The following is a 14,870-nucleotide window of genomic DNA, read 5'->3' on the forward strand; positions in this document are numbered from 1 at the left end:
CGAGCTATGTGCTGTCATAGCTCCACCTACAGGCCTAATGGAGAACACCAGGAGAACACCAGGATGTGAATGGAGGGTGAATGTGAGGTATATCATGTAAATAAGTTTTGATTGATCGCAAGACTACACTGTAAAAGAAAGTTACCAGAACTTAAAAATATTGAGTTCAGTTACTGTGCATTAAGGTTTTCAGTTTTCAATCCATAATAAGTTAACAGAAAAATAAGTACACAACCACATAATTTCAACCTAATAAAACTATGTTTATTGTCATTGTTTTAAGAACACAAGTTGACTTGGTAATACTCAAATTTTGAGAAAAAAAAATGGCTTTTAACATGTGCAATGTTCAATGAAATAGAAAAATAAATAATAAAATGTGTTGAATAATCCCACTGGTCACAATGGTGACCGTAATAATGTTTGTTATAAGGCTCTGCAAATGTTACTGAATGATGTAGCAATGTATTTCCAGCTAAATTGAAATAATAAACAAATAAAGGGTCTCAATTAAATATGTGGTAGTAAAAAGAACCTGTGGGAGGATTTCAACAAGATAAATGCGACAACAGTGCAAAATATTTCACTATAATATTTATAAAAAAAAAAAAAAAAAAAATTATATATAATTTTTTTATTTTTATTTTTATTTATTTTTTACTGCTGCCGCCTGTGCCTATGAAAATGCCCCCGTGTGCCTATGCAGGCACGCGTGCCTAGGGTTGCCTACCCCTGTTCTAGAGTGAGAGAGAAAGGAAAGAGAGAGGGGGAGGGAGGGAGACAGAACGAGTGAGAGAAAGAGAGAGAAAGAAAGGAGGTGAGAGAGTGAGGCAAGAGATTCAGACAGAGTGGGAGAGAGGGAAAGAGAGAGAGAGAGACACAGAAAGAATGAGAACGAGTGAGTGAGTCAGAGAAAGAGATAGGGTGATAGAGGAGAGATACGGGAAGGAGACAGAAAGAGAGTGAGGGAGGGAAAGAGAGAGACAGTCTAATCAGGGGTCAGCAACCTTTACTATCAAAAGAGCCATTTCCCCCCCTCCCACCAAATAAAATTCCTCTGGAGCCGCAAAAAACTATTTACCCTTAAAATGAAGCTAACACGGTGTATAACATTTTATATATAGTTATCCCCAAGCATACCCCACATTTAGCATAAAACGCCTGACGCCAAAGTAATTTGCGATGTATTATACTTTATACTTATAGCACACAGTTTGTTGCATTAATGGAATTATAAAGCAACAAAAAGAAAATGTTTGACTTTGTATTGCTTTTTTTACCTGTTATAACAAAGGAAAACCTCAAACTCTTATGAAGAGGAGAAAAAAGACTGGCTGTGTAGACCTATTTTTAAATAAAACCCAGAAGAGGAGACAAAACACTGGTGTCTGTAGACCGACTTTGAAATAAAACCCTGAACTATGCAGGTATATTTGAGTATTTCCCTTATTTGTGGAAAATCTATAAAAGAAAAAGTAAATTTTTTGTTGTTCGCAAATTTCTCACCACATATCAGGCATATAGGTAAACCTGCATTGTTAGTCGTGAAAGCAAATTAATCTGTCCACGCTGAATTAAACCCTCTATTTTCCCCAGACATTCCTTTTTTTGGATTTATCCATGGTTAGCTTACTGGGGGGTCGGAAACTCAAGATTAGCCACTTGCAGACGGCAGGGAGAAGCGCGGGGTGTGACGTACTGTATATTTTAGTTGATGAAATATTTTAGTTGACTAAATATTTTAGTTGATGAAATATTTGTTCATTTCAGTGTCACAGTATGACATTGATCTCCAAAATAAGAGATACAAAAAATAGTTAATTTTTTTTTTTTACCAGGTAGTCGCAGCTGATTGGCTAAAGAGACGCATGTGGCTAACTGATAACTGAAACATAAGTTATCTTATCATGTGCTCAAATATTGACCAATAAAAGGTATTGTTCAACTGTTCTTAATCAATGATTGTTTGCAGCAACGATATCATGCAAGACCGTTGTGAAAGTAGGTCAACACATCAGTTAGGAATTTAAAGAATTCATCAGAATGCTAAAATGCAAAACAGCAAACCTGAAAATCAACTTAAAAGGTATCGCTCAGACAGGAGTTCGACCCAATTGACTTTGCATTGGTTTGTGGCCAACTATCCGGAGCTAGTGTGAGGAAACAGCATGGATTGTGCTGAGAAAGGACTCTACAGATCAACATCATCATTGGTAAATAGCTAATAGGACTAGGGTTCCAAAAATCAGAAGTATCCCTTTAAATGAACATGGCAACATTATGGGAAATGTTGTCATCTTCCCCAGAGTCAGACAAGAAGATAGATACCAATTATATCACTCTCTGTGCATTCAGTAGAAAGCTATTATGGCTGCAAGCTAACCTAGCTTAGCACAAATGAACGGAAGCGGATACGGACCTCTAGTTAGCTAGTGGTCCGTGTCTGACTCTGAGGAAAACGGTAAGTACATTTCCCTTATTGTTGGCGTGTTCCTCTAAAGCTTATTTGATTGGTCATTCGGTTTTGTCAAACGTGTAAGGTTGCAGTCCAGCGAACACGTGTCATAAATGTCTCACGGTCCGCTGACCCGGCTCCTCGAGGGGAACTACGATCATTGTATGAATTCATACATGTTATTCCTGTGGTCTAAGACCGTCCAACAATATTAGTGAACACCAGGCCCGGACTGGCCATCGGGAGTACCGGGAATTCCCCCGGTGGCCAGGCCTAAAAAATATATAAATACCGTTTTTTTTTTTTTTTTTTTTTATCTTTTATCAAAGACAGAGCAAAAGACAAAAAATGTCTAGCATAACCTGCGCTTGAAGATGGACAGTGGAAAAAGAGGAAGGGTGGAGCGGAGAGGGAGAGAGAGAAAAATACATACTGCTGACTGCTTGTATTTCACAGAACAGTCAGATGGAAATGACTGGAAATGAAATGTTTCAACAGGAAAAAAGAGGAAGCGTATATCAGAGAGGGAGAGATACAAAAAAAAGGCCCTTGCAGGAGATGCCGCTAAATGTGGCAAAATTTACCAAATGTTTTCTTGCACCACAGGACCACCAGGTTAGTCAGTGATCAAAATAAACATGCTAGCTAGCTGACATAGCTAACGTTACCATGCATCATCATCGTCCCCTGTCAAAAGCCCAATGTTAAAGCTGCCAAGAAACTGTGTCTGAAAACTAAAGTGTTACACTCTTACCATTAGGGGACTAAATTGTTCTCTTCAAAAACGCAATACTTTTCCACTGATCATACATTTTTATTTTTTTTGTATTGTAATGTCAGATTAAAAATGAAATACTCCCACTTTTCTGATAAGAGTTGTTGTTACAGTAAGTCTGACATTACAAAATAACAAAAAATCCATCAAAATCAGTGTTGTTGCTAATCATTGACACATGATGATTATAACAATTATTAGCCTGTAATAATCCCTCCCAGAAAAATCCACTTTGCATTTGATATATTGAAAATATTTACATTTTTGTGTGTTATTTTTTTTCTTTTTATTATAATTCTTTAGCATTTTTACAGCTTTATTGGTCACGCAGGACCGACAGAGGAGAGGGCGAACGGGAGGAGAGGTGGGGGAGACATGCGACAAATAACGACGGGAGCTGGGATTGAACCCGGGTCGGCCACGTAGGTGCGCGAGGCACTATGGTATGCGCCACAAGGGCGCCCCTTTGTGTGTTCTTTTAACAATAATTTGTGATGCCAATCCCACACAATGGCATTTAAAGGGTAACAACTATATAAGTCCTGCACCAGAATTCCGCTTAAAAAGTGGGCTGACTGGGGCTATATTTCACACTATATTTCCCGGCCTGAATAATTTCCCTAGTCCGGCCCTGGTGAACACAAACGACTCTCACCCAAAATGTTAGTTAAATTGTGACTAAAACTCAAATAAGGACTAAAACTCAAATTTGGACTACAACTCAAATTGGGACGTCACTGAGTATATGGTCTGAAGCTGCTCCTTAGACAATGTATTAAGAGAGATGGTAAAGATGACACTGAGAACACCCAGAGGGAATTATTGTTGAACTCGTTGAACTCACTTCTCTGGTTTCTGGCTTTGGGAAAGAGAGAGTAGCTGATGTTCACAAATACTGATTGAACTTTCCCGGGCCATGGAAACAACACATTGGAACTTTCCATTTGGGTGGAGTTCCCCTCTAAAGGAGTTGAAATGGGTACAGGTCCACACTCGTTAATGACACAAAATGTTAATTGGAAATTGTCTAACTGGTTTATTTACATAAATTAGCGTAGTTGTAATTCCGCTTTTGACTGAAAGGACTACACCTACAGTACTTCTGCTCCAGTCAAGACTATGCCCCCCCCACCCAACCACCTCCAATGTACAGTTTCCCCCCACCACCCCACCCTCCTACCCCCCCCCCCCCCCCACCTACCAACCTCCTACCTACAACCTCCTCCAATGTAGTTTTCCTCGTCAAATGTATATACTCTCTTTTTTAGACTCTTTTTGTATCACAAACAGTACTGTATTTGTAAATCTGGTATGTCATAAATGTATCTGTAGCAGTACTGTCTACCTGTATGTCATGTTATGATGAATTGAAAATGGGGGACCCTGATGTAAACAAGACGAAAGTCTTTCTCTGGTCTGCATCCCCTTAACAATTGTGTGTATTGAGCTGTACTGTACTGTACCCATTCTGCAATCTGTTAATACAATTTCCAATCAATCAATCAATCAATCAATCAATCAATCAATCAATCAATCAATCAATCAATCAATCAATGCCTGTCGATAACACAGTGCTCCTGCCCTTCAAAATAAAAGTCCCAGTCACTTGTATCTGTGTTCTGTGTTCACGTGGTCTGTGTAAATCTTGTGTTAAAAAAAGTGGAGATGTTTTACTAAATATGCAGTACGTTTTCTGCCAGAACATGTGATACTATATGACGACGAGAGCCGACCGCAAAGTCACAGCAATTACTTATTGGGTGAGTCACACACAGAGCTTTGACCAAATTGGAATGCGGCAGGGGTGAATCCCCCGAGACAGAAGATTGCATGGAATGTCAACCATTCTATGGGGCTACAGCTCAACCAGCCAGCAAGGATTTTTTTTAGAAAAGACAAAGTGTGTCCAAATTTAAAATTCTATTTGTCATCTTATTTGTCACCTTCATCCCACCCCTTTTTCCAATCCCATCATATTTAACATGCACTTCAGCCTCCTATTGTATCCTATAGCTACAAGCGGTGAGCCCCAAAAGCAACACTAACGGTTTGAAGCTCATTCTGCCAAGACACGGATTCCCACTCTGAATTTTATATATATATAAAAACGCCTACATACTGTAGTGTTCTACTCCAACAATGATTTACTTAAATTACAGTGCGCAGTATATTTGACTCTCTCAGAGAGACTATTCGACAGCAATACACTTTCTGTTTGGTTCCAGACTTTCCAAATGACTCAGATATGCCACTGTAATTTTAGACGAGTAGTCTTCTAAACACCAAACCAAGAGAACGTATTAAAAGACAGAGGAGCTATCCAGAAGAGAACATAAAAGACAGAGGAGCTACCCAGAAGAGAACATAAAAGACAGAGGAGCTACCCAGAAGAGAACATAAAAGACAGAGGAGCTACCCAGAAGAGAACATAAAAGACAGAGGACCTACCCAGAAGATGAAGTTGAAGACAAACACGAGATACTTGACACATTGTATTCCCCCCATGGCTCCTCACACACAGGATGAGTTATTAAAAAAAGAGAAAATATTTGTCTTGCCGACGGAAGAAATCCAAAACACGTCCGAGCTCTAGTGAGAGTAAAAACTTGTGTGTATACACACACAGACACACCGGTGGAATGGAGAGAGAGAGAGAGAGAGGGAGAGAGAGAGAGGGAGAGAAAGAAAATAGAGCTTAGTGAGCCACACCCAGGTATTATTCACCTGTGTAGTCAGTCACAGGATGGGGGAGGGGCTGAACCAGAGGAGGGAGAGTGGGTGCGTGTGTGTGTGTGTGTGTGTGTGTGTGTGTGTGTGTGTGTGTGTGTGTGTGTGTGTGTGTGTGTGCGTGCGTGTGCGTGTGCGTGTGCGTGTGTGTGTGTGTGTGTGTGTGTGGATGGGGGAGGGACTGGACAGGAGATAACTGGCGGGGGTAGTTTTTGTGACGAGAGAAGCATCATGTTGGGTGGGTGTAAGCTGGAGGGAGGGAGGGATAGAGACTAGTGTGAGAGTGAGAGAAAGAGAGAGAAACTACACTGACTAGAAACTGATACCCCAGTGTCACACTTGCATACACCCTCTCACACAGAACATACAAGCACTCATTCATCTTCATACTCGCACCTAGACGCGCATCTGTTTGCATACACATGCGTGAGCACACACACACACACACGCACGCACGCACGCACGCACGCACGCACGCACGCACGCACACACACACACACACACACACACACACACACACACACACACACACACACACACACACACACACACACACACACACACACACACACACACACACACACACACACACACACACACACACTTTCACCCCCCCCCCATACTCCTCCCCTGTTTATTTTCTTTGTACATAGGCTGTGCATGTGTTTATTTGTTTACGTGTATGATTCTTAACTCATTGACCGCCGGGCATTAGACGGGCCCCGTTCTAGCACTACCACGCTTTAAAAGATAGGAGTGCGTCACCTTGTTGTAACTATATTCTATATTATAGCTATGGATACAATACTATGGCCCATTTGACATCACCTATCCATCGTTCAATATGTGAAAAAGAATAAATGTTTCCATCCATACGTTCCCGTGTTATACCGTGGTGAATATAAGTATCGTTATAGCATGGTCTAGGGTAATTCCCGAAATGCTGAGTTATAGCCTCATACGTCAATTCCACTATAGACGTTGCCGTTTCTTGCTTGCACACGCTATTATTCCGAAATCAAATCTATATCATAGGTATTATGTTCCATCATGAATGCATGAAAGGGGGGGGGGGGTCATTTCTGATTATCGTTTCAGTAACGGCATTCGTATTGAACACTAAAAACGCTTATCAGCCCGATCGGTATAAAAGCATTGCAGGATCAAGGTAAAATTTACCTCAGATCGTCCTTACCTGTGATCGGGAGTATTCCAAAAATAATATTCCAATTGTTTGATCGCCATCTGGTACATCCAATGTCCATTTGGTCCAGGGCATAATCCACCACAACATATGGATCAGGGACGCGCTTCAATGGAACCGGGAGAACCGCTCCCCTCGCCCCACTAGGAAAAAGTGAAACCGGAGACGTTTGGCCATTACACAGGCCAAGATACAAGGTTACAAAGGGTGCTGGATACCGCCGTCTAGCTGGATGCGGCCGGTATTGCACTTAACGCCAAGGTCCCTGGATGAATAATGAATAAAAATATCGAATAAAGGAATAAACGACCAAAACCAGAGAAAAAACAAGAAACGCATGGCGAGTTAACCCGACTTATCTCGGGTTTGGCCTCCATTGAGTTAAGGGTGGCTGTATATATATATGTATATATATATACCTATTAACACTTTCAGTGCCCAGCAGGGGGCGCACGATTTAGTGCTTGAATGCCCACCATCCACTTCAATGTTAGCGTTAATATCGCCTAATCTATGTTTTAAATTATGGCTATGTGTCTAATCTGCCCGTCGCTTATCAATGACTCATTTTCCAGTCAACATTGTTGAAGCGGATTGTTTTTTTATCGGTTCATTTCCGTTTTATAGCATTTTGAAAAGCCCTCGTTTTCAAGGGGAAAAAAAAGATTCCGTGATAAACGCCCTGTACTGGAATATTCTAGAACGTTGTCATTTTTCTGCCTATTTATGAATCGTTTTCAAATAAACGCTAGATTATCGATAGTATGTGTACGTATGCACGCTGGTGCCGCAAGCTGAAAATCGATTATCTTAGTTCCTGATCGCTCGCACAGCCAAACAGCCATATCACACATAGGGGAAAAGCTTAGATCTCCGTGAAAACAGGTCTGATTATCCTAAGACTGGTAAAATAGATTCCTTACCTGAGATCAGATGGTATCCAAAAAGATTATTCCAATTCCTGATCGCCATTCCAAAAATCGATCCTTTTATTGATCCATCGCTACATACTGTAAAACACATTACACGCTGTTCAGAGGCTCCACAATGACTGGGATCATCTCCGGTTACATGCGTGAGAAGTAAAATGTGGATTCCAGAGTTTTTTTTTCTCATCCATTTTCATTGAGTCCATTCCAAAATGGTGCATTACCATCTGGGAGACGATATGGGGCGCTTTTTTCACATCTGAGCTCCTGGTGGGGCTGGTTTCCCAACGGTAGACTCGGTTGATGAAATATGAATTCAGATCGCTAATAAAAAAAAATCTCGCTAATTGTTGTGGTGGGCATTCAGGGGGTGGGCGGCTAACACGTGTTATGTCGTGGCTGGCATTCAAAGTGTTAAGCCAAACTATTCCTCCCAATTACAAAATCTTGAGGCTTGCCTGCTTGCCATTAAAAAGTGGATGTCGCAAAACTTTCAACTCCTAAAAGTGATGTTGTACTTTTGCAACCGAGGGTCTTACAGGGTTTTAATGCTGATAAAACTGAGATGTTGGCTTCCGGTTTTGAGATGGGTGGATAGGAGACCATTGAAAGAGCTCCCGGTCAAATAATATCGAGAAAGGGAAGTAAAACCGTCTAAAACAAAATAAAAGGTGACAATTCAAAGATATAAGAGAAAAGGAAAGATGTCCACGAGAAAAAGTGAGAGAAATAAGACCCCAGAAGACGTACAAACACCGGAGGAAAGATCTAGACACGAGGAAATGACGGAAGAAATAGCTCAGGCGAGAGTGACGCAGGTAGGCAGGGACGGAGACCCCGTGGAGCCTGCCTGGTTAGCGAGGTTCCAAGCGATCATACTGGCCAGATACATGCCGCCAAGGCTAGCCAGGAGCTACATGGCTAACCGGGCGAGCACACAGAATATTCAAGACAGCATTGATGGAAAAAGGGCCGGCATCCAAGCTGAAATGCAGAGCGCGTTGACTAGCCAATAGGCTAACGCAGTAGCTAACCAGGAGCTACAAGCTGGCAAACAGGCTAACGCAATGGATATCCAAGCTAACACGCGGAACATCCAGGGCAACAGCGATGGACTCGGGGAGGAGTTGGAGAAGGGTCTGGGAATACAAGCTAACGTGGCGTTGGACCGCAGCGAGGCCTGGCCGGAGAAGGAGCTGCAAGCTAACATGGAAGTTAGCACGGTGAAAATGAAGCAGCAAGGGATACAAGCTAACGGGACGTGGGGCCGCAGCAAGGCCTGGTGAGCGAGGGAGCTACAAGCTAACATGGCCAACACACGGACTGGACTCGATGCAAGGTGGGGGGTTCGGAGGAACATGGAGGCTGGTTCGGGAGAGGCGAAACAGACGGCCCCCGGGGGAGGGACAGGGAGACGCTGGATACAAACGGACCAACCGGGACTCGGGCACCGAGGTCGGCCGGACCATCCGCACACTAGATGCAGGCGCGGGGGTCGCCCGGGCCGGCCAAGATGCGAACACGGAGGCCACACACACCAACCGGGACCCGAGCACCGAGATCAACCGGACCAGCCAGAACTCGAATAACGAAGTCTCACACACCAAGCAGGACTCGAGCACTGAGGTCATACACACCGACCAAGATTCAATACCACATATGCACATAATTAGATAGAGAATGGAGGCAATGATTCAAGACATACTGCAGACAACACACAGACCACAGGGAATACAGACAAGGTGAACACATTAGTTGGGGAAATGGAGACTTGACTCGGGACATATAATACAAATAATACGTACTAGACTAAACTATAGACACTAACACACAGAACACACAGCTAAGAGGACGGGGAAGATGGGGAATCACATTCAGAGACCTGATCGGGAGCTCTGGGAATGTACCATCATATGAAATATAAAAATTCAAATAAAATGTTGGACAATAATAGGGACATTGGAGAACCCCCACAGGGGACATCTCCGTCGTTATAGGCGGGGCCCTCTCCAGGAGAGCCTTACCCCTCCAACCAGCCAACAGGGGTCAAACAGGGTTAAAAGGAATTACCTGGGAAGTGCCAATTGTCTTTAGTCTTCTTTTATATTATTTCTTCAGAGTTATGTTAGAATAGCAGTTGCTTTAAATGTGCACATGGACAAATATGAAGGACAAGAATTCAAAATGTTGGACATGAAGAGAGGCTTGGAGAGCCTCCTTCGGGCGGTATCTTCGTCTGTGGGGGGGGGGGGCTTCTCTAGTGGGAGGGCTGATCCCCCTCCAAACCGCCAACCGGGTTAAGAGTGCGAACCATATAACCATTTATATCCATGTCATTTTTTCTTATTGTGTGGTTAGTTTTAATTTCATAAATGTATGCGGTGATGTCGGTGACATGGGAGGTACAGTGGGGTTGGGGGGAGGGGCCATCGTTCCGGCGGTTCGACCCGGGGGAGGGGGGGCCTTGCGTGTTGTGGGATTGGTGTGGGGGGGGCGGGGTTTCCTGGGGTCCTCGGCCGTTGTAGCCGGGCGGTCTGGTCTCCGGGACGGGGGGGCACCGGGCTTGGGGTCGCGGGGGGTCGGGGCCATTGAGGCGTGATGCTTAGGCCTTCTGCGGACCTGGGCTTGGGGCTCTCGTGGGCCGGGGGCCTGGCGGTCGGGCAGGGGGGGGGTGGGGGCTCTGGGTGCTCGGCTCCGTGCATGGTGGACCAGGATATGGGGGTGTTCTATCTCTCGGGGAGGAGGGTGGGAGGGAGGGGTTTCTCTCAGGGGGATCCGGGAGAGTGGGATCTCGTGGGTTGTGGGTTCGTTGTGCGTGGGGTGGGGGGCTTGGTGACATGGGAGGTAGCGGACTTGGCTCGGTGGGGGGGAGTATCACCCCTCGCCCCTCTACTGGGTCTGGCCCAATCAAATTCAAGGTACCCGTGTTGCTGAGTGCTGGGCCCCGCGTGGGACGGACCTGGGATGCGGGGGAGCCCGGTTTCTAGGGGGGGAGGGCGGGAGGGGGGGGTTCCTCTGACGGGGGTCTGGACGGCTGAACGAGGCCATATTCAAGGGACCCATATATGTATGTTGTTATGTTATGGATGTCAATGTAAATGTTGTGTTGTATGTCTATAAATGTTAAATTTATTAAAAAAAAAACTGAGATGTTAATTGTTGGCCCCCCAAACCACAGAGGCCTGTTTGAGGACATCTCCCTCAACTTTGATACTTGTCATGTATCTCAGAGCTCGACCATAAAAAACCTCAGAGTAATTTTTTTCCCCTTCTTTTTTTTAATCCTCTCTTTCTCAGATTTTTTTCTCTTTTTTCTCCCCATCCCAATTGAGTCGTTATGCCAATTCCCCCCCTCCCCTACCTGGTCGTTGTGCGCATGTTCCCCCTACTGGTCGGTACAAGGGAACCCTGAAGTCTACCGCATGCTTCCTCCTACACATGCGGAGACAGCCAGTGGCTCTCTTTTCACCTGGCAGCGAGGACTCTCATTGGTGAAGCGTAATGCGTGGGAGGTCACACTGCCTTCACCACCCTCTGCCCTTCGCTGAGCAGGCGCCCAGACCTGACCCGTAGGCGTCGCTGTCCACAACGCCAGATTACCACCCACAACTTCCCTCCCGCTAACTCAGCCAAACGAGTTAGTATGACGATCGGCCCAAGCCGCAGGCAATGCTGACTCCGGGAGTCGAGACCGCAGCCTCTTGCATTGGTGACGAGCGCAATCTCCGCTACGCCACCCGACCGCCTCAGAGTAATTTTTTATTCCTCCCTCTTATTTAAAGGGGAACTATTTTACTATTTCTTTCACTATTTGGGCACTTTTACACAATTCCTGTGAGTCTATGGAACACCTCTGTAATATATATATATTTTTTTATTCATTGTTTTGTATTTCTAATCAAGTCCTCAAAAACAGCATTTTTCTACCTCAAGATCTCGAGCCGTTTTGAGCCTGGGCTCCTAAACCACTGCGCAGCGGCGTCGTCGCCTGAACATTAACATGCAGCGGTGTCTCTCTGACATCACATATCGCGCACATTTCAAATGACTCAGTTCAGTGAGGGTGAATATTGTGAGAGGAGAATTGGAAGAATGCGCCAATATGAGAATTTTGAGACATAGATCATATTAATATAAGTTCACATAGCTAGGAAACAATGCTAAACACTCAAAAAGGCCATTTATAAGATAGTTCCCCTTTAATGCACATATAAAAAAGTTCACCAAAATTGCCTTCTTCCATCTTTGTAATATCGCAGAAATTCGCCCCATTTTAACTCTGGCTGAAACCCTAATTCATGCTTTTGTCTCATCACGTCTAGACTACTGTAATGCACTTTTTTCAGGCCTACCTAATTCAAGCATCAAAAATCTTCAACTTGTGCAAAATGCGGCTGCACGGATACTAACTAAAACTAGAACATTTTATCACATCACACCAGTTTTGTCCGCCTTACACTGGCTTCCTATTCAAGCCACATCTGACTTTAAAGTGCTACTCCTCACCTACAAAATTTTAAATGGGCTCGCACCGCTCTATCTATCTGATCTCATCTCTCGATACTCGCCCGCTCGTGCTCTGTGCTCACAAAATGCGGGGCTTCTATCGATTCCTAGGGTTAAAAAGAAATCTGCCGGCCACAGAGCCTTTGTCTACCGCGCTCCCTACCTGTGGAACCAATTACCTGCTGTCATCAGGGGTGCCTGCTCTCAAGTCAAGTCAAGTCAAGAGTTTTATTTATCTACTCCTACTGCATGCACAGAGAAGAAAAAAGGTATGTATCTTCTTGTCTAACTCCAGGGTAGATGGCAAATAAGCTAATTTCCCAAAATGTTGGAGTTGTTTCCTTTAAGACCCATATTTTCTCTCTCTCCTTCAACCTACCCTGATCTCACCTGGTCGGGGACTGACCCTTAGATTAATCTGTCTAGTTTAGTTAGGATGTCTATTTGCTCCCATGTCTGCTTTTCTGCAGACATGGGAGAACCTTTTTAACCTGTCTCTGTCTCAACTGGGCCCTATTCCCCGTACCTGGTTCAACTAAGTCGATCAAGAGTCCCATTATCCAGATTCAATTAACCCGATGTTTGAATCCGGGATTTTCCTGTTCCTCGAACGCTGATTCAGTCTCATTCATTCGAACCAGACTTGAGACTCAGGATAATTGCGCGCGGCCGCTTCAGTTGAAAAGACAGCAGGTGTCGATAGCAGAAATCCTGATTTCCTAACGGCATTGATTGATTGATTGATTTAAAACTTTATTAACAGATTGCAGAATGGGTACAATGCAGTACGGCTCAATAGCCTCGCCGACAAGTTAAATGCATAATCTATAGGCTAATTTTAAGTCCCTCATTACCCCAATCAATCAGATTATATTTCTTTAAACGTGCCTGCTGGCAGTAGGTTTATGGATTGAATAATCAAATGAGATCTTGCTAGCGAAAATAATTAGTTCAACTCTTTCAGAATTAGGATACGGCTCTCTTATCCATTGATGGATGTATGGTGGATGTTTTATTAGTCTGGCACCATGGTGTGATGGATGGTCCTTATGTCTCTCACGCGGACGACCCGCGTTCGAATCCCCGTCTTTTCTAATAAATTTTTTTCTTTTTGCAATGTAAATACTTCAATTTGGTGCACTTTGAGAGCTATATAAAGAATGACATCCTCAATGCATGTAGATTTATAATATTTTAACTTAAAACTAGGCTACTTTTGCGTATAGTCTTAATATTATATTCCAAAAAAATTATATTGGAAACATGGGGTTTCGAACTAGGGTTGTCCGCTTGACAGGAGTGAGCACTAGCCGTTGCACCACTGCGCCAGACGGGATATATCCATTGTGTATCCATCAATACAAGAGATCCTTGTTTCGAATATTTTTCTTTTGAATGAAGTTTTATCTCTTTATTCTCAAATGCATTAATGTGACGTCAACGGCTCATTCAATTGCTCAAATCCGTCAAACAGCGCATCTCATTCTCATCAGACATTTTAATCCCAGTTACAATATCACAATAACGTGTGAGTGATGATACAATTCAACAATCCTCAGATTCCTCGTAATTCATAATCCACAAATACCACAATCCACGCATAGACACTTCAATTTTATGCTTGAATGAAACACAATCCGGGCGCTCCGTTAAGCAAATCTACAGCGGAGAATATATGAAACTAATCAGAGCCAAACGGCCGATCGGTTTCATTCATTAAAAATATCCCTGCGGGATTCACATTTGCAATGCGCCGTTATTAAAATAACCACATGCAGCGTGTATCGCGACTCCGAGCGCCGTATATGACCGTATATTTTATTTAGGACAAAGTAAATCTATAGGCTGAATATGATTTATTATCAGCATTTAGTTCTATTATTATACATTTCAAAAGCCCCCTCTAGGAAAACAAAGCACAAAAACATAATTCAGAATGGTATAATGGGATCTAGACTGTGAGAAATATTTCAGGAAGCGAGCTGGCATTTCTTTGCGAGGGCGTGGCCCTGCAGGTTATCCAGCTAACTGAACTTAACCCTGCTCCGGACCAGGTTCAAACTTTCTGATCTGTTACCATGGTGATTTATAAAATCCGACTTCGGGGAACAGAAAGGTCTGGCTTAAGTCAAGCTATGCTGGAAATTATCCGGCTAACTCAGTTAGCCAGGTACGGGGAACGGGGCCCAGGTCCCATGGAACAGCTTCATACCGTCTTCTGTCTGGCCGGCAGTGCTGAGCCTTACCTGCTCTGCCCTGACCGGTTCTGGGTGG

The 14,870-nt window shown here is 43.8% G+C and overlaps 1 protein-coding gene across 2 annotated transcripts in view; it reads right to left on the reverse strand.

Annotated features, from left to right (window-relative positions):
* cd9b (CD9 molecule b) overlaps positions 1-14,870 on the reverse strand; it is a 70,728-nt gene that overhangs the window by 36,296 nt on the left and 19,562 nt on the right. The window contains exon 1 of one of the 2 annotated variants that reach the window (XM_084330405.1): positions 5,679-5,908. The exons of the other annotated variant lie outside the window; for it this stretch is intronic. Coding sequence (XP_084186531.1) covers positions 5,679-5,735 — 57 coding nt within the window. The 5' untranslated portion in view covers positions 5,736-5,908. Of the gene's footprint in view, positions 1-5,678; positions 5,909-14,870 lie in introns of those variants that run through there. 2 annotated transcript variants of the gene reach the window in all.

Source organism: Notolepis coatsorum (genome assembly GCF_963971535.1).
Source record: "Notolepis coatsorum genome assembly, chromosome: 15".
NCBI lineage: Eukaryota > Metazoa > Chordata > Actinopteri > Aulopiformes > Paralepididae > Notolepis > Notolepis coatsorum.